Source organism: Naegleria fowleri (assembly GCF_008403515.1).
Source record: "Naegleria fowleri strain ATCC 30894 chromosome Unknown tig41, whole genome shotgun sequence".
In the NCBI taxonomy this organism is placed as follows: Eukaryota; Heterolobosea; class Eutetramitea; order Acrasida; family Naegleriidae; genus Naegleria; species Naegleria fowleri.
This window is the reverse complement of record NW_025407973.1, coordinates 266,581-283,583: the sequence shown is the minus strand read 5'-3', so window position 1 is coordinate 283,583 and position 17,003 is coordinate 266,581. Positions and strand designations below refer to the sequence as shown.

Genomic DNA, 17,003 nt, shown 5'->3' with positions numbered 1-17,003 from the left:
AGCAACAAGAAAGGAATTTTCAAAGAATCATTGAAACACTGTTGAATGCATTCATTTCTTTCCACTTGTTCTTATACAAACGATACCATCATAATGTTATGCAATAAAAAGACGAAAAGAGCAAGCCGATGACATTTCAAAGAGGTGAATGAACCAATGCCATTGTAAGTCATCCAAACTTTGAAATGAACCAATTCGGAAATATGGATGACGAGTCGTCATGTTTTTCATAACCACACACACACACACTCACACACACTCGATCAACGACATCCATCCTCATTAACATGTTGTGTGTTTTCAACCTCACTAAAAGGCTCACTCTGTCTCTGGCCAGTTTCGCCTACCTGATGATCTTTTTTGTGAGAATCATCTACCCTTGCGGCTTCTTGAGTGTGAGGCTCTTTCATCGCGCTCACTTTCTCAATCAAAATGATTGCAGCAGCAGCAGCAGCGATACCCTTCGTACATTTTTCCAAACATGATCCTCCACCAGCATTGCAAAAATTCAACGAAAAAGAACAGCCTTCTTGCGAATTCGCAAAAAAAATACATCATCATCACAACCTGTTGTTGTTGTAAAGTCTTTGTTTTCTTTCGTCTTTGAAATTATCTTTTTGAAAGAACAACTAGTAGTACTAATTTTTAAAAACAACAATCAACTTGCTCATTGTTGAATTCATTGCAACTCTCTGTTGAACACAATATATATACAACCATGTCCGAACATAAGAACAGAATTGTTTTCTTTGGTGCTCCTGGTTCAGGTAGGTGTTTGAAAGACCATCTCGAGTGTCCAACATGAACAATACTTGATATGGGTCCGATTAAAATCATTATTTGGAACCAATGGAATGAAAATATGTCATAATTCTATCATTATTTTCAATTATTACATAGGAAAGGGTACTCAAGCCTCTAAATTGGCTAAGGAATTTCAAGCTTGCCATTTATCTACAGGTGATATGCTGAGAGCAGCTGTTAGGGATCAAACTGAAATGGGAAAGAGAGCAAAAGCTAAGATGGATGCTGGTGAACTTGTCAGTGATGATATTGTCATTGGAATTATTAGAGATAGTATTGACAGTCCTTCATGTCGATATGGATTCATTTTGGATGGATTTCCACGTACTGTACCACAAGCTGATGCTGTAAGTAGTTTTAGAGAATGTATATTGTGTGTTCATTGGATTTATGATTCATTATGCAATTTAAAAACCCAATGACAACGATGGGTGACTGTGATGACTCTGTGTTGCAACAATACGTATTTGATTGAACTACCTAATGTGATGCTATTATAACCTTCCATGTTCCAAATTGTGAATGGCAACGACAACCACAATTGCCGTATTCACACCAAATATATATGGCCATTTTGATTGATCCCGAATGATGGGAAAAAATTCGGAATTTCAATTTTTTTTTCCTTCTCTCAAACTATTGAACTCTTTATGTGCGACATTGTTCGGTGGCACACCTTTTGAATCATCTAACTTGTACTAACAGTTAGACAAAATGTTAACAGAAAGATCCACTCGTGTCGACCATGTTCTCAATCTAGAAGTACAAGATGAAACAGTAGTGAAACGAATTGCTGGAAGATTAACACATCTTAAAAGTGGACGTGTGTATAACAAATTCTTTAATCCTCCTAAGGTAGACAATTTAGATGATGAAACAGGTGAACCTCTCGTTCAACGACCAGATGATAGAGAAGAAGTCATTAGGAATCGTTTGAAGACCTATCATGGATATGCCGATAAAGTATTGAATTATTATAGTGAGAGAGGATTACTAAGACGTATTGATGGTGAACAACCAATTGACAAGGTGAATGCCATGGTGAGATCTTTCTTTACCAAATAATCATCACCAAATCATGATGAAAACATTTGTGTCACATAAACTCGAGTTTAAACTTTTTGAGCCACCACGTGCCGACATACTACTCACACAACGATCACTCACACACCGATCACTCACACACCGATCACTCACACACCGATCACTCACATCCTCGAAACAACACACAAGTCATTGTCAATGCGTTTCTATGTTGTTTTCAACTCTTGTGCCAAGTCATCATCCTCTTGCTCTTTGGATTGTAAAAACAATACTAAGAAAAAAATGTCAACCGAACAACAAGCTATTTTCAATGCGGGTAGGTCGAATTCTGAATTCTTCTATCGATACTAGTCGTTACTCATCCATTTGAAACTTCACCTAATTTGAATCGGATCATGTGTCGTGATGAAAATTATCATGATGATCATCACGACGACTATTATCACTCGGATGCTATGGCAATGTTGTTGTTGATAATAATAATAATTAAATTCGTACGAATGGACCAACAATTATTGTTGTTTCACCACTACTCATTCCACCACCATGATGATGACGACGACGACTACAATTCTCGAACACATCTCACCATTCTTATTATAATTTGAATTTACTACAATCATGATTATTAGAATATGAGGAAACTCTCTGTACCATCAACACGGTCTATGTCTTTCGTATTCCTCCAAGAACATCCTCCGAGGGTTACAAGGCAGAGAATTGGGGAGAACCATTGTGGACTGGTCGATGTAAAGTTGTCGCTATTGGTGAAAAGTGTGAAGTGAGATTGGAAGATCCAGCAACTGAAAAGAGATTTGCTACTTGTAATGTCAATACAGATGAGAATGGCCCACAAGCTATTGAAAGAGTTTTGGATTCAAGTCGTTACTTTGTTTTGCGAATTGAGGATAAACAAAAAGGAAGACATGCTTTTATTGGAATTGGTTTTTCTGAGAGAAGTGATGCTTTTGATTTTAATGTTGCATTACAAGATCATCAAAAGTGAGTATTTTCGTGTCATGTTTTAAATGCATTTATTCGCATGTTGTTGACATTTTAAAATTATTTTATAATGTACAAATATATTCATTTCAAACAACAACAACAATACACGATTCATGGATATCCATCTCTTCAAATATTTGTGTGATTTTTAATTTCATTTAGGTTGGTAAAGAGACTGAAAGAACAAGCAGAAAATCCACAAGAAGAAGAAAAGAAAGATTACAGCTTGGGTGAAGGTGAAAAGATTAAAGTGAATATTAAAGTTAAGACAAAGGGAAGAACAAGTCAAGCAACTGGAGAAAGTAAGACTAGTGGATCTGGCTCAAACAGCGGCAGCGCTTTCGATATGGGCTTTTTAGGAGCACCACCTTCTTCTTCATCAAGAAAGAAGGACTCTGGAAATAGTAACAATTCTTTCTTTTAAATGTGACAAACATTTTCAACAATTACAACATTTTACATTAAATACAAGAAATTTAGAGCTTTCTCTTTTTTGTTTGGTGCTTTTGCTGGAATGATCTTCTTCGTCACTATCATCGTCGTCACTGCTACTCGAATCACTACTGTTATCCTCAACAGATTTCCTTACTTTAGCTTCCTTTGATTTGGTGGAAGAAGTGACTGCGGTCGAGTGGTTGAAATGTGAATCACCATTTTCAGTAATGTTTTCCTCTTGCAATGTTAATGATTGGTCGTTGTTGTTGTTGTCCGTTAGTGCATATTTCTTCGTCCATTCTCGAGCAGTTTTTTCAAACAGTGGTCGATTATTCCTAAATTGTTCAGTAATATCTGCCATTAGACCATCATCACCATTTGGTTCATCCATTAATAATTTAATTGAAGCAAGAAGAGTTGATAAATTAATACTGGGCTTCCAACCTCCTTTTGGAGGCATGTTTAAAAGATCCAAACAAATTCTTCCTCCACTATCAATATTTGGATGATAGATTCGGGTGATGAAACGAACATTAGGAGGAAGTGTGGGATATCGATCGGGAATGGTAATTTCTAATACAAATTCACCATTCTCGTATGGAGTGCCTTGTGTTCCTTGAATTTTAGCTTCCAAAATGTCAATAGAATCTTCACTCTTTGGATAGGCTGCAATTCCGTGAGGAGGTTGATTCATCAATAATTGAAGTTCTCCTTTCATTCGAGTTAGCCTCATCATGGAGGTTTGTGAAGACATTTTTTTTGTAAGAATTGTTCGAGCGTTTACGAGAATAGACTATTGTTCGAGAGAAACTTTATTCCTCTCCACACAACACTGTTGATCCACAAAGCCGACCTTCGTGAATTCACAGTGAGCACAATTCAGCACGATTTGGCTTTTTTGGAACCTCTCAACAGTGTTGTGTCAAGTTGAGGATCATCATTAGTGATCATTCGGAATTGTTGTTCATCATCATCATCTCCATTCAAGAATCTTGGACTGTCAAAACTACAATGAGCATTTCAGAAAGTTGTTGTTGTTGTTGTTGAATATTCATCATCATCATCACCACCATCATACCACGAACTACGAATATCGACTTACAGATTTTTTCTTTTCAATTCAACAATTTCTTCTCTTGTTCGAAAACGAATTCCTTGTTCTTGATCCTGACCACCACCACCACCACCACCACTCTGACCACCGCTCTGACCACCGCTCTGACCACCACTCTGACCACCACTCTGACCACCACCACCACGCATCATCGATGATTTGCCTCTTGCAGCTGCAGATGGAGGTACATCACATGCCATCACATGTTCTTCATTCTTTTTTGAGACCATTCCATTCTTTTCTAAAATATAATTTGGAATTTGTTCTCTCTCATCCTTGTACAATATCAAATCACAATCAGTGACAAACCATGGATCTTGACAAATTAATGATTCATCACTTAAATTGTTCAAATTCCAATTGAGTTTCATCATGTAATTGGTATCTCTAAGGTAAGAATTGAGTTGATGAGGAATTTTCACAAGTTTCAAATGTTCTTCAGAAATTTGATCATCCAATCCAAGAATAATTTGTTTCAATTGGAAGAGACAAGTGTTCTTTTGAACAATAATTTCACGAATGCAACTCATGCTCCATGAAGATGGTTTAAATCGAGCCACTCGAATCACAACATCCTCCAAAGTAATAATTGCTGTTTGATCTTGACGTTCAATAATTACTTGTCTTGAAGATCGAAGAGAGATGTTACTACCATTGTTGCTAATCAAAGAATAAAAAGGTTTTTCTTCATCTCGAAGGATACGTCCTGCGTAATCTCGATGTTCAAGACGTTCTCTCACTCTCACATTGTCTAGAGTATCTTTCTTTTTGATAAGATCAGATTTCTCTTCTTTGGCTTTGTTGAATATCAATTCCTTGATTTGTCGAACTGTAATTTCCTTATCGAGAGTTAAATCAAACAACTTTTTAAATTTGTTTCCACCACTTCTATGCATTATTGGTTTTCCAAATGAATCTTCAAAGATAATGGAATGTTTTTTCATGTCCTCTCCAATTTCAGCTTCATCTGCCAATTCTGGAGCATGTAACATCATGTTGTAAGCTGCTCTTTTAAGACCTCTTGTCATTGGTCTATTAGGATAGGCAGCAGCAGCACAATAGTCCACATCAAACATCATATTTCTGTGATCCAATTCAGCATCTCTTTCATAACGATTCGAGTGATGACCATTCATTTCCTCCTCCATATAGAAGGTCAATGTAAATGTTGGTTTTTCAAGTTGATGTTGTTCAACAACTCTCACAATACTTCCATTAAATAGATGGTAACTAATCTTATCATCGAGATTGTCAAGAATGTGCATGTCTTCACCTCTTTCTCCAAATGCCAATGTAAAGGTTTCAGCTTGCTTATTTAAAATTTGAGCAATTCTATCCTTCAATAAGAAAATTGGCTGTCTTCGATCAATACTCATTGAGAATTTTTCCCGATTCGAATTTTCAACAGTCAATGAAATGGTGTTCTGACTGATCAATAAATGTTCAAGAGCTTTGGATTCTTGATTACTTGTTGTATCCACCACACTCTCTTGAATATCATTTTCCTCCACATAGACATGATCTCCATCTTCAAGCACCAAACCATCATCCTCAGCCAGGAGAAAATTCTTAGGAGAGTTATTTACAAATTTTGTGACAATTATGGTTTGACGAGAGGCAGGAATGGAGGTCACAGTTTCAATGGATTGCTTGACATGAGTCAATGATGTTTGTTTGGTGACACTCAAGAGTAAAGGCTTTTCGAAACTGTCCTTGACAAATTTGTTAACAAAAATAGTAATGACTTGTTCTGGCAAACCGTTCTCTCTTGTTTCATTGTTGTCAACAACATCCTTTTCTAAATATAAATTCTGTCTTGAGTTTTTGAAATCCAAGTCAGAGAGGCGAGTCTCAAGATTGGAACTTAAAAATTCAGTTGGAATTTGCTTGGTCATATTAAAAAGTCTGAGTCTTGTTTTTGATAAATCCATTTGAGTTCCTTTGAAGAGAACATCTTTGCATTGTTCAAGTAGAGCAGAAAGAGGTCTTTCCTTCTCACACTCAATCTTTGCATGTTTCAAATCTCCATGAACATCATGAGTGTATACATTAAATTCTAATTTTGTCTTTTTGAATTCATAGGCTCTTTGTCCGGCAAGATATTTTGCATTTTCAGCGGCAATGACATTTCGGATATCCTTAGGAATTGTCTCTAGTTCTTGTTCGTCAGTCATTTCTAACAACTGTCGATGGACTTGGCTGATTGGTTCATCTCTAATATAAATCAATAAGTAACCATTGGAGTGAGAAGATGATGAGCCAAATGCTTTTTCAACTTGACTTTCTTCAATTCTGGTAACAGTGGAATCATTGAATTCATACCAATGGTTTCCAACCTTTTCATAGGAATAGTAATGTCCACCACCAGCACTTCCAGAGTGAATGACCACTGATTGAAGAGTGTAAATATTGTGCTTGGAGTCCAAAGATTCAATATCCAATTCATGACTTGTAAAACTCGCAGCACTGTTTAAATGTTTGTTCATATCCAAAACGTGAGGAAACACAAGTGGGTCATTCAACTTGATTCTTGAGAATGTTGCGTAATCAATATCAAACCTCTTTAAATGTAAACTTAGAATGTCGGGAGTTCTTAATAATTTAATTCCTTTCTTTGCATCCACTTTGCAATTGCACTTCTCACAAAAATATTGATTCACTCCTGACAAACATTCTTCAAATTGAAACTCTGCAATGGATGCATCCAAATGTTTCAATCTTCGAACAGGCAACTGCAAATCTAAAAACTTTGTTTTGCGACCTCCAATATTGCAACACTTGCTGCAAATTACGTAATCGCTATACTCTCCTTCAAATATTTCTTCAATTGGAAGCTTTTCGTTAATCAATGTTTCAAAAAGTACGCGCATAAACTCTCTACAAGAAGAAGTGTTAGTTTTGAACGTGTTGTTGTATTATTAATTATTATATGTTTTGAACTTATAATCACAACACCTTTCGTTGTTACTTACGTAGAGTCTTGTTGTTCAAAACTCTGAGACCTCTCCCAACCAAAGGATTTGGTGAGATTGACTGTCATGAGATTGATTTCAATGTCGTTCATTGTCATTATCATTTCAATAGTGTACTAAAGTATATTTAAGAGGAATAATCACTTACCAGTCTCAATCGCCTTCATTTCTGACATTCTTAATCTGGCAAATAGATGTTGCAGTTGCAATAAAATGCAATATTCTTCTTCTCCATGAATAGCCTTATCATATTTCCACTGAAAAACTATTCTTCGAAAGGCTGGGATGTTATAAAGCACTTGAATCAGTGAATTCAAATAGCAGAGAGCACCCTGATTTTTCAATCCTACAAAATGTTCCTTGTATGGATATTCATTGTAATACGATGGAGTAAAGGATGATAAGGATGATGATGATGATATGGTTCGTGGTGCAGCTTCCTGAGCACTAGGAAGGTTTTTCTTGATATATTCAGCCTCAGCCTCTGAAAATATATTGGATGCCAACTTTTTGAATTCTTCATCAAAACTCTCAATGGAATAATTCAACTCTACAAATGACTTGATAATGGTGTGTGCAGAGGTTTGAGGTGGTGTTGTTTTTGAATCATGTTCTCCATTCCTTTCAATTGCCTCAGCAGCTTCAGAAGCCTGATCGGATTTAGCCTTTTCAAGTTCTTCAACCACATATTTACAGAGTTGTTTTTTAATCTCACCTTGCTCAACAACGCTTGATTTAAACTTGACAATCAAATGATCTTCTGGACGAGGAAAAACATGAGTCTCAGTCATGGCTTTGAAAACTTTCTTCAGCCATCCATGAACTTTGGAAATAATTTTCCAAGAATCCAAATACGTTTCAATATTCGGAAGAGCCAGTTTATCATCTACTTTGAATTTTGGTTGGATAAATTGAGTAATAAAACGATCAAATGTTGTATCAAGGAATACGAGAATTAAATCCATGGATCTTGATGATCGCAAATTGTAAACACAATGATTCAACTCTCCGAAAAGAGAATAGTCATAGGATGACTCGGAACCTTTTTGCATCACATTGGTAAAAAGCTGATTGATTTTCTCTTCAAAAGTTTTAATGTTCTTTTCATTGTTATTCCTAGGAGTAGTGTTGATGATGATGAGGATGAGGTTGAAGATCATGAGATGGCATCAAAAGTCCGGACCACAACATACACATGGTTGAATCGATGAGTTCACCACTCTAAGCAGTTGAATTGTTGAATACTTACAGTAACTTGTTTAGATGACTCGTTACTTTCATTCTGAGAGATCTTAGGCCAAGTGTGGGAGTAATTATGAAGCGATTTTTTTTGAAGTGCTATTTTTGACTCCCGAATGATGTTCAGCGTGTCACTGGAACTTGAGAACATCAAAGGCTTCTCGAGAGTATTTACAACGGAGCGAAGCCTTTGGATTGGCTCAGAAATTGGCACAACACGAGTAAAATAACCTGTACGCAATCAAAAGAGAAAGACATTGCATTAGTTTCAACGCATTGAATCAATTGTATAAGAAGAACAACTGATTTATAACTTAACCTTTTTGGCTGTTGGTTCTACCTCTCCTTTTGTTGGTGAGGTGGTATTTGCCTTCAAACTGATTTGTAAATGCTTGTGTGGACTCAATGGCTCATTCTCATGAGTTTTTGGAATGTGAGTCACAGCAGAGCTTTCAGAGTAGACATCATCATACTCATCCTCATCTTGATTATGACTGCTCTTATGATTGGCCAGACTGAAAAAAAGTTCATCTTCCTCTTCTGGGGTTGTAGTATTGCTGCCAGTCGTTGTCATGTCATGTTCTGGAGAAGACTCTTGCGCAATGAGAGAAGTGTTATGTTGTGACTCTTCTTGAGTTTCATAACTGTCGTTAAAATATGCATCATCATCTTCAATGTCATGTTGGGACTCTTCAGTATTCTCATCCTTTTCCTTTTGTTCTTGTTGTGAAATTAATTGACTGAATGTTTCAATATATGTTACTTTCTCAAAATCACTTCTAAACCTTTCCACACAATATTGTTTTAATCGAGTGGTATTTGTCAGACGTGTCATCATGTCAAACAAATCAATAATGGCAGAATTTATCAGATTGTAGCATGTAGCATTTTTCCTCCAAATTTCCATAACAGGATCGAAAAGATTGTGAGTTAAAATATAATTGTGAAGAAGGAGATCGTTCTTTCCAATAATAGTTTTAAAAAATCTAATTACTGAAAGAATTAAATCTTTCTCCTTATATACATCAAGCAAGTGAATGGCTTTCGAGATCACGTCATGTGAAATTAAAAAATTCTTGCTTCGATGTTTGTGATTTGTGACTGCAAATGAAAGCAGTTCAAGGGAATGAATGATGCAGCTCACTCTCACAGAAACCTTCTTAAAGGTATTTATGGTCGTCTCAGGAGATAGAATAGGAGAAGCAACCAGTTCGATATGATGCTTATAAAACTGATCTATAAATTGATCAGAGTTAGATAATAGCGTTTCAGGGTCCATTAACAACTTGATGACTTCGGTCAGATTATCCTGTATACCTAATTCGGATTCACATACAATGGTTTTAATGACCACCCGTAAGAATCCAAAATCATTTCTCATTTGTCTCTGTTTGATTTCAGCCAAAAAGCTTAGATGAACTGTTTGAGCAAGAGAAATCAGAATTTCAGAACTATTGAAATGTTTAGGGCAATACAAAACAAATAAAAAAAATACATACTAAATATGTCGAATAGAAGCAATTGAGCTTTGAAGATATTTTTCAGCAACATCCAGCAGTGGATAATCTGTAATAAATTTCCTAATTTTGTAAAAAATTGGTATTGAAATTTCATCCTCTTTCAACTGTTACTTACTTGTACATTTCTAACCTTGTGTTGATGTGTTGATGTTTCATTAAATTGAAAAACTCTGAAAGGAATTTAGAAAGATCCTTCTGTTTTTCAACAGAAATGTCATTAGATAAAAGTGTGGAGAAAACTTTTGTCAAAAATTCTTGGTCATCTCGGATTGCTGTAATTATCGTAATATTGTTTCTTCCTATTATAGTACTAAGAGCAGCAAAGGTTTGATCGTCAATAATAGATGCGAGAATGGTTTCCTTAATGTATTGAATTCTGAAAGTTTGATGAATCTTTTCCAAGATGGTTGGATTATTGAATGGAATTACTTCCTTAAAAACTACAACATTTTGTAAGTAATTTCTGTGATTGGCTTTTTTAGTTGGTAAATCTGGATCATATTCAAGAACTCCGATAAGTTTCATAATATTATTCGGAGATAAAAGAATATCTAGAATGTCAGGGTCGTCCATAGAGATAATATTTGTGAATATCTTGAATAAAATCCTACAATTTTCAACACTATCAATGTCTTCACATTCGTTAAAAACATCAAATAGTTTTGAAATGTAATCTGATTTGATATATCTTGCCACTCTAAATCTATGTTCGAGAATTGTTGATAATATCGACGATAAATTCTTTACCGATGGTTCTGGCAGCTCAATTTTTTGTATAGTGCTTGATGTTGATGCAATGCTCAGAGAACTTCCATTTAAACCTATATTCACTAAATCGTCATCTGCATCATCTCCCATGTCGCCTAGTTCATCATCCTCTTCAGGTTGATTATTCCTTTCTACTATTTCCTTTCCGTCTGGTCGTTTTCCTTGAACCTTTCTTATTTGATTCCTGTTGAATGCAAAGACAAATTTAGTGCATGTTTGAAAATATAGAAAAATGACTTACCATATCATGACACATCCGTTCGTGTGTTGAAAACTCAAGGCCATGTCAATTTTCATGACTGGATCACTCCAAACTATTAATGTTGCTTTATTATATGAAAATATGGTAAAGTAATGTTATAATAAAAACATAGGAATGCAAACTTACAATTTTGTAATTGATAAATATCATCTGTAGAAATTGCAGAGTTCAAAATAACATCATCCGATGTTTCTGAAATGAGAACAAGGTTTTTTTCGGTGGAAGTTTCTTGTGATTCGCAATGGACATGGCCCGTTCCTTTGTCTATCCATTGTCCAGAATCACTTAGATGATATAATTTAACTCTACGAAGAGGATCTTTAAAATCAAGAGTCTCCTCTAATATCTCTTCATTATCCGTAAATGTTTCATCATGATGTGTTTTATCATCTTCTGATGTTTCATCTTTTCTTGAATGTTGACTGTTGGAAAAAATCTGACTACTTGAGGACATGACTACAAGTCTCACCTGATCCTATCGGAGTAAAATTGAATTACTATTTAAATGATGTTGGAAATAATTGATGCAATATTTGCGTAATGATAATACAAAGCCAATTCCGTTTTCTCTTCTTTCGAAACGTTGATCAAACAAAAACAAGAGAGAGAAAGCGGAATGAACGAGAGGTGTTGTTGGCTTATTTTTTAATGCGATATTTTTATAACCCATTCTACCAAATGATGGAGGGAAAACCAGAAAGCCTTGAATTCAATACCCAAACAATTTCGGGATTATGAAAAGAGATGTTCATGTTGAATTTAATTGGTGATTAATTTATTGTGTTTACATATCGCAGACAGTAATTTCAATTTCAACGTTTGGTTCCATGTTGATGGAAGTAATATCCTTGACAGTTGAAGCTGGAGCATGCAAATCAATGACACGCTTGTGGACGCTCATTTCGAACTTATCCCATGTGTTGGTACCCTCACCGCAAGGTGACTTTCTGGTGGTAATCTTCAACTTCTTTGTTGGCATTCTGACTGGTCCCTTTACTCTCTTGACCTTCTTGTTCTTGGCTTCTTTGACGAAAGCCTCACAGACCTTTTCGAGAGACTTGACATTTCTAGCAGTCAAGGTAATTCTGATTCTGTGAATTGGTTCCTTGGTTTGCTCAGTGGTTTCTGTCTTCTTTGCGATAGCAGCTGATGACATGGTGAGTTGTGGCGTGTATTTTTTTCAACGAATTTTTTAAAAAATTTGGTCATCCGAAAATTATAGTTTACAATGGCAAAGAAATTTTTCAACAAAGCTAGGCCTGTTTCTTTGGCTGATTTTGCTTCATCAATACAAAGAAAGAACCATGAATTACCTGAGCTTGCTTATACTGCCATCAAGACTTGGAATGTTATCTGTACGAAAGTGTATTTTAAAGCAAGATGATGATTATTAGGAACATCAAACAATTACAAACAAAAAAATGGATCCAATATTTCCCATCTTTAAATTTGTTTTTACTTCAATTCTCAAAGTACCCGACATCAGGCTTAAATTGCCAAGCGTATTCGAAAAGGGTCTTCCCAAAATGCTTGTATTTTTCCTTCTCTTTGCATCATATTTTGTGATTTGTTCTGGAGTTGTTTATGACATGATCAATGAGCCTCCGTCAATCGGAAGCAGGAGAGATGCCGATGGAAAAGTTAGACCTGTAGCTGTTCTTGAATATAGATTGAATGCTCAGTATGTCATTGAAGGATTTAGTGCTGGATTTTTATTCAGTTTGGGAGGATTAGGATTTATTTCTTTGAACTGGGCTGCTGATCCATCAGCAACATCCCGTGCCCGATATATCTTTCTAGGATTGGGAGCATTTCTTGTAATTTTGGCCTACAATGTATTAATCATGTTCTTGAAGATGAAGATACCAAATTATCTTCAATAAATTGCCACTTCTCGCTTTTCACACAAGATGAGAAATTCTCTTTCAGATCGGGTCATGAGTCGGCAATGTCTCTGAACCAAAAGTCATCATTGAACAACATCAAGCATGCTTTTTCGATTTCCAAATTTATTCCTGACACACTTATTTCAAAATATGGTTTTTGTACTTCTTTACCCACATGAAGACTTTCATTGTATTGTCCAATCTCTGTCCTTCCAATCTACGTCTTGCAGTTCTGGCGGCTCGCTTTGCCTTTTCTGCTTTGGTTGGAGTGTTCTCATCTAGATTTGACATGGTTCTTTCAATTCTATCCACATCACGGATGGCCTTATGTCTATTGAAAATATATCCAAGAGAGTCATCCTTACTAACAGCTCTATCAGCATAAAGAGTGAAACCAGTGGCGTGTCTTCTTCCAGTTTTTACACCCAGAATTTCTCTACAATACTCTTGTCTAGCTTCAATGAACGTTTGAACTACCGCTCTAATGGCTGAAAAATGATCGACTTCGTAACTTGGTTTTGCTAGCTCTGGTTTTTCTTGTGCCAAAATCATTTTGGTAATTTCTTCTACGGTTACACCATTTGCATAATTTTGAAGGACAAAGTCAATAGGAACAGTCTGTTTCTTCAAGATAGAGTCAGCAAACGTCTTGAATGCTTCTGGATTGTTATCGGCTTGTTTTTTAAAAACATTATACATTTGTTCCTTCTTGTCTTTCTCTGTTTCCAAAATGTGATCCCTCTTCTTTTGTTGTAAGTGATAAGAGTATGATTTTGTTAACAAATTAATCTTTCTCTCAACATAAGACATATTTTCTTCGCTTTGTTTTAAACCTTTAAAGGCGCGACGGAATTGGTCCAAAGCCATTCGTTCCGCATCCATTTCGTTCCTAATTTCAAAATTAGAAAGAGATATTCTGGGCTCTCTCAAACTCTTTTGCTTTAGAATGTCGTTTGCAAGTTGAGTATCCCATAAAATTTTGTCAATTTCTTCATTGGTTAATCCTTTAAGTAATTCATCAGTTTCCTTTCTTACTCTTTCTTCTAGGTCCTGGTACTGTTCTCTATTATATTTTAATGGGTATGAATGGCTCAAGTCCTGAGGCTTTGAAGGAGGCTGTATTAAATCTTTAAAATCTTGGAATGCACTTTCTAACGATTCAAATTGTTCAGTTTGCAAGCGTTCTTCGGTTTGGGAGGCAAAAAAGTTTTCAAGAGTTTCGTTGCGTTGGTACGAAGAGGCTAGGTTAGACTGTTCATCCTTGTTGAGAATCAAGTCAAAAAGACTTTGTGAGGCTCCCAAACCTTTTTCATTTGATGGAGTCGACTCGGTAGATTCCTTGGCCACCCAATAGGACCAGTCTGGTTGGTCTCCGGCATCAGTAGAATTATTATGAAGAGTTCTATGAAATTCTCTACGACGTTGATGATGGTTCAGCATGGCAAGGATATTCACCATCACGGGAGAGGCTCTGCTGGTGGTGATGTTGTTGTTGGTACAACTTTGGCTGAGATGATACTGATGAATCATTTTTTTTAAAGCACTTTACAACAATTTTTTTATCCTTTGTTTTTTTTTGCTCAACACTCTCACCGTTTTGGGGCATTCATGAGTTGGGTCAATACAGAAGCAACTCTCTGATGTTCAATCTCTGAGTTGTTTGCTGTGTCGACATTGTCGTCATTGTCATCATGAATACCACTCCCTAACAAGGCTACTCTTCTACGATGCCTATCTTGTTCATTTCTCATGGAGAGACATCCCAATTTGGGTAAATAAGAAGTGGAGAAGAACATGGTGGTCGATGTCAAATTTGAGTCTTGATGAGAATTTTTCAACACTCCTTCTTCTTGGTCTGAGAGAACTGTGGACCCCTTCTTCGATTCATCTTTCACTGACATCATGTTTGGAAAAGCCAATAAAAAAGGATCGTCTTGATAATCCATAAATAGTTCCTTATTAACATTTCGCATGAAATCATCTCGATATTTTACACCATAGAAATAGGAATGAACAAGAGATTGAAGTGTTTCATTTTCCTTTTCAATTTCTTCCATTGATTTTTGTGTAAATAAAGACTGTTCATATTCAATTTCTATGGCATCTTGTAATAATTCTCGATACATTTGTTGAATAAAATCAAAATCTTGAATGATATGAAATTCTTTCTTTTGATTTCGTTCTTTTTCTAATTGTTTCTTATATACGTGTAACATGATATCTTCATTCTTGCTTGTCGCGTTGTAGTTCAAATATTCACTTCTTCCTGGTGGTTTTTTTCCATTCAAAATTAAATATTGTTGTTCATAAATCCTTTCTCGAAACTTATTTCTTCGTTTTGCCATATAGAGATCGTGTTTGATTTGTCTCAATTTTCGTTGTTTTTGATTTCCAGATAAATTGCTTGAGGCTAACCATTGTGTTGAAATATTTGTTGAAAAGTGAATGTTCTTATTTAAATGTTGTAAATTTGTTATTAATTCTTGAATGGATATGGAGCTTAATTTTTCATTCGTGTTTTGAAAGGTTTGATGAATTTCTGAAAGAGCCTTCCGATCAAAATTAAATTTAAATTTTTGTGTCCTGGAGGAAGATTGTAATGGAACCCAACGAGGATCTAATGCAAAGTCTAACGTGCTATTTTGAACAGTATTCAAATGTTCATCTTTTGGTTGTTTTGTGCTAAACGTTTTTAGTGTTTTCCAAAGTTGCGGATTTAAAGTTTTTGAAAATAAATCATCAGGATTGAATTGAATATTATTTAAAAATTTCCAAATCCATTGAAATATAGAGTAGAGAGTTTTGATCAAGTTAGAAAGAGAGGAACGTGATGATGAGTTGTACAACGACGACGATGATGAAGGAAACATTTTTATTTTGTAAAAAAAAACAAATCAAATGGATGAACAATCTTCCGAGGCGATTATTGATGAAGATGATGACGAAAAATTATTTGCTGGCGAAGAGAATGAACTGAACCACTCTTCTTCTTTTACATCATCATTGGAGAATCAAAATGAAAAGTTAGAAGAAATGGTTTCAGAGGAGATGGCAAGAAATTCCAAAGATGATACTCCGAGCAATACCATCATCAAGCCTCAAAATGATTCTTTAGGGTGGTGGTCAGGCATTGGAAGCCTATTATCACCACTTAAAAACTCTGATTTTGCAACCCCTTTAGTATTGACTGGTCTTCTTTCCTTTGTTGCAGGGTCGCTATTGAGTTTTTCTTTTTCAAATTTGAAAAGCAGACAAACAAACGATGAAATGAAGAGTAGAATATTATCATTGGAAAACTCTCTGAAAGAAAAACAATACGAATTACATCTTGCAACAGATAGATTAAATAAGGAAATTCAAATATCAAAAGCAGCTTCTCAACACAATATTTCTCTGAACAAACAAAAGGAATATTTTGAAACACAGTTTAATATTCAGTCAAGAAATTTAAATCTTGCAAATCAACAGATTGAAAAGTATGAAGAAACGATTTCTAAATGTAGAGAAAAAATTGAAGACTTGGAAAGACAGATCGAGAGTTACAAGAATAATATTACCCATTTGGAGGGAGATTTGAAAGACCATCAACTCGTCATTCAAGATTTAAATTTGAAGATCAACCATCTTGAAAATCAAGTAAAAGAAAACGAGAGGATGATCGAAAAACAAAAACAAAGAATTGTAAATCTAAAAGAAACTCACAAAATTTTTGAATATGTCCTTACCAAAGCATCTCCACAATTGGCAGAAAGAATCATTAATCAAATTCATCGAGTGCAAAATATTGAAGACGAAACTGATGAGCCAAGTAAGATAGGGCGAGCCATAAAAGAACACACACCAGTGTCAAACAATGATCAACGATGAATCAAAAAAGCAGTTTTGGTGATTTATGATGAATGAACATGCCATGAATGGTTTCATGCACCTATTCTCTGGAGCTACAAATGTCAA

At 35.5% G+C, this 17,003-nt stretch overlaps 10 protein-coding genes across 10 annotated transcripts; 4 read left to right on the top strand and 6 right to left on the bottom strand.

Annotated features, from left to right (window-relative positions):
- Positions 1–718: 718 nt before the first annotated feature.
- Positions 719–1,869, top strand: FDP41_004814 (uncharacterized protein; the record flags this gene model as incomplete). The annotated part of the gene is made up of 3 exons (XM_044708270.1): positions 719–767; positions 901–1,151; positions 1,510–1,869. The coding sequence occupies 3 exons, from the start codon at positions 719–721 to the stop codon at positions 1,867–1,869; spliced, it is 660 nt and encodes a 219-aa protein (XP_044560852.1).
- Positions 1,870–2,130: 261 nt separating this feature from the next.
- On the top strand, positions 2,131–3,277 carry FDP41_004813 (uncharacterized protein; the record flags this gene model as incomplete). Its single annotated transcript, XM_044708269.1, has 3 exons — positions 2,131–2,164; positions 2,481–2,850; positions 3,016–3,277. The coding sequence occupies 3 exons, from the start codon at positions 2,131–2,133 to the stop codon at positions 3,275–3,277; spliced, it is 666 nt and encodes a 221-aa protein (XP_044560851.1).
- A 15-nt stretch (positions 3,278–3,292) lies between these two features.
- Positions 3,293–4,042, bottom strand: FDP41_004812 (uncharacterized protein; the record flags this gene model as incomplete). The annotated part of the gene is made up of 1 exon (XM_044708268.1): positions 3,293–4,042. The coding sequence occupies one exon, from the start codon at positions 4,040–4,042 to the stop codon at positions 3,293–3,295; it is 750 nt and encodes a 249-aa protein (XP_044560850.1).
- Positions 4,043–4,167: 125 nt separating this feature from the next.
- On the bottom strand, positions 4,168–8,655 carry FDP41_004811 (uncharacterized protein; the record flags this gene model as incomplete). The annotated part of the gene is made up of 5 exons (XM_044708267.1): positions 4,168–4,294; positions 4,391–7,279; positions 7,375–7,435; positions 7,523–8,490; positions 8,624–8,655. The coding sequence occupies 5 exons, from the start codon at positions 8,653–8,655 to the stop codon at positions 4,168–4,170; spliced, it is 4,077 nt and encodes a 1,358-aa protein (XP_044560849.1).
- Positions 8,656–8,920: 265 nt separating this feature from the next.
- On the bottom strand, positions 8,921–11,617 carry FDP41_004810 (uncharacterized protein; the record flags this gene model as incomplete). The annotated part of the gene is made up of 5 exons (XM_044708266.1): positions 8,921–10,064; positions 10,113–10,193; positions 10,249–11,085; positions 11,143–11,227; positions 11,290–11,617. 5 exons carry the CDS (start codon positions 11,615–11,617, stop codon positions 8,921–8,923), a joined length of 2,475 nt encoding a protein of 824 aa, XP_044560848.1.
- A 330-nt stretch (positions 11,618–11,947) lies between these two features.
- Positions 11,948–12,319, bottom strand: FDP41_004809 (uncharacterized protein; the record flags this gene model as incomplete). The annotated part of the gene is made up of 1 exon (XM_044708264.1): positions 11,948–12,319. The coding sequence occupies one exon, from the start codon at positions 12,317–12,319 to the stop codon at positions 11,948–11,950; it is 372 nt and encodes a 123-aa protein (XP_044560847.1).
- Positions 12,320–12,584: 265 nt separating this feature from the next.
- On the top strand, positions 12,585–13,046 carry FDP41_004808 (uncharacterized protein; the record flags this gene model as incomplete). Its single annotated transcript, XM_044708263.1, has 1 exon — positions 12,585–13,046. One exon carries the CDS (start codon positions 12,585–12,587, stop codon positions 13,044–13,046), a length of 462 nt encoding a protein of 153 aa, XP_044560846.1.
- A 141-nt stretch (positions 13,047–13,187) lies between these two features.
- FDP41_004807 (uncharacterized protein) lies at positions 13,188–14,579 on the bottom strand (the record flags this gene model as incomplete). The annotated part of the gene is made up of 1 exon (XM_044708262.1): positions 13,188–14,579. The coding sequence occupies one exon, from the start codon at positions 14,577–14,579 to the stop codon at positions 13,188–13,190; it is 1,392 nt and encodes a 463-aa protein (XP_044560845.1).
- A 59-nt stretch (positions 14,580–14,638) lies between these two features.
- On the bottom strand, positions 14,639–15,919 carry FDP41_004806 (uncharacterized protein; the record flags this gene model as incomplete). Its single annotated transcript, XM_044708261.1, has 1 exon — positions 14,639–15,919. The coding sequence occupies one exon, from the start codon at positions 15,917–15,919 to the stop codon at positions 14,639–14,641; it is 1,281 nt and encodes a 426-aa protein (XP_044560844.1).
- A 28-nt stretch (positions 15,920–15,947) lies between these two features.
- FDP41_004805 (uncharacterized protein) lies at positions 15,948–16,916 on the top strand (the record flags this gene model as incomplete). Its single annotated transcript, XM_044708260.1, has 1 exon — positions 15,948–16,916. One exon carries the CDS (start codon positions 15,948–15,950, stop codon positions 16,914–16,916), a length of 969 nt encoding a protein of 322 aa, XP_044560843.1.
- Between the last annotated feature and the right edge of the window lie 87 nt (positions 16,917–17,003).